Source organism: Pyrus communis, chromosome 16 (assembly GCF_041283825.1).
Source record: "Pyrus communis isolate YQ-2024b chromosome 16, ASM4128382v1, whole genome shotgun sequence".
Classification (NCBI taxonomy): domain Eukaryota; kingdom Viridiplantae; phylum Streptophyta; class Magnoliopsida; order Rosales; family Rosaceae; genus Pyrus; species Pyrus communis.
This window is the reverse complement of record NC_142580.1, coordinates 18,877,127-18,878,688: the sequence shown is the minus strand read 5'-3', so window position 1 is coordinate 18,878,688 and position 1,562 is coordinate 18,877,127. Positions and strand designations below refer to the sequence as shown.

Sequence of the window (1,562 nt, the reverse complement as noted above, 5' to 3'; positions counted from 1 at the left end):
GGCCGGTTAACCCCGTTTTGAAGGTGATTGACTAGAATGATTTGGATGACTTAAAATATTAGCTTCTACAAGCCCCACTAGAATTTTTTTATAAATCCCACATAGTATAGTTGGGAAGCCAGCCAAATGAAGCATTTAAGTCAAGAGAAATGCAAAAGGGAACTTTCTAAAATTGAGACTTTCGATCATCTTATAATTTAACGTTAATTTATATGTTAATATTATAAAATATTATGTAAAAAAATATGAGATATAAAAGAATTCATAAAGAGTCTTTCTTTTGAAAATGTTTTTTCGCATTTCTCGCAAGCCAAAAACAACACAAAGTTTTCCTGTTCTTTAAATTCTCTTTAGTCGTATCTACATGTATATATAAACACACACATATATTAATATATATAGATATCCCTTAAGGTAGTAAGGTGTGCCTCTCCATTCTTCTTTTGTATCCAGAACACACTGAAAAAAAAAATAAAGATGGGTGGTTGCTTTTCTTGCAGACAAAAAGTTGAACTCCAGAATGTGAGGGTGGTGCATCTGAATGGGTATGTGGAGGATTTTGAGCACCCAATCTCGGTAGGGCAAGTGACAGGGAAGCCCGCAAAGCACTTTGTGTGCACTCCAGCTCAGCTCCTCTCAAGTGGGTCGAAGCCATTAAAGCATGACACCGTCCTCCAACCAGGGCATGTCTACTTCCTCCTCCCCTACTCTGCATTGCAGAGTGATGTTTCTCCTCTGGACTTGGCCTCCATAGCCAGAAAGCTCGCATCTGCAGCAGCAAAGAGCAGCAGGAAGCAGCCTACGTCTGCCCCTCAGTCTCCTGTGGCTTATCCTTCAAGCATGAGCGGCCAGTTTTGCCCAAGCCCTGTGTGGAGCTATACGTCGTCGCCCGGGAGGAGTCCAGGGAGGAGCCCGGGGAGGAGTCCGGGGAGGAGTCCGCTAAGGTTTGTGGAGCAGGAGAATTTGAGTATGATGATGGATTATGGCTATCAGAGATCGTCGCGGGGCCGGTCGTGGAAACCGCTGTTGGATACGATAACGGAGAGATCGTTGAACAAAAGGACCGAGTCTGACTTGCAGGAGATGCATGTGGAGGTTGTTGTCAAGTAGTTGTTGGTTTTGCAATTTTATCAGGTACAGTAATATGAATATTAAAAAAAAATGGTGATTGATGTAATGAGAACTTTCTTGTGGGACGATGAAATAGAAAAACTCGTTTGATAATTATTACGTTTTTAATTTTTCAGTTTTTTTTTTTTTTTCCAAAATCAAAAACCGAAATACCAGTTCATCATGGCAATTGAAAGTAGGAAGTTCTGGTCGTTGTTCTTTCTCGTTTTGGTTTTCTTCTTGTTCAAGAGTAAAAAATGATATGTTGAAAACGCTATCTGAAATATTCATAATTCTTCAGATACAAATATCTCATCTGAACCTTATCGCCCTTTGAATTTGCAACTACAGTAGAAGAAAATTTGCAAGTTCTTCTAATTCACGGTAAAACTTTGACATGGTGACTAGGATTGAACTCGATTAGATTACTTATTTTTCAAGGTATACTGAGG

The 1,562-nt window shown here is 39.7% G+C and overlaps 1 protein-coding gene across 1 annotated transcript; it reads left to right on the top strand.

The window, feature by feature from the left end:
• Positions 1–289: 289 nt before the first annotated feature.
• On the top strand, positions 290–1,224 carry LOC148690102 (uncharacterized). The gene has a single exon (XM_088688121.1). The coding sequence runs from the start codon at positions 478–480 to the stop codon at positions 1,108–1,110; it is 633 nt and encodes a 210-aa protein (XP_088544247.1). The 5' UTR covers positions 290–477; the 3' UTR covers positions 1,111–1,224.
• Positions 1,225–1,562: the final 338 nt, after the last annotated feature.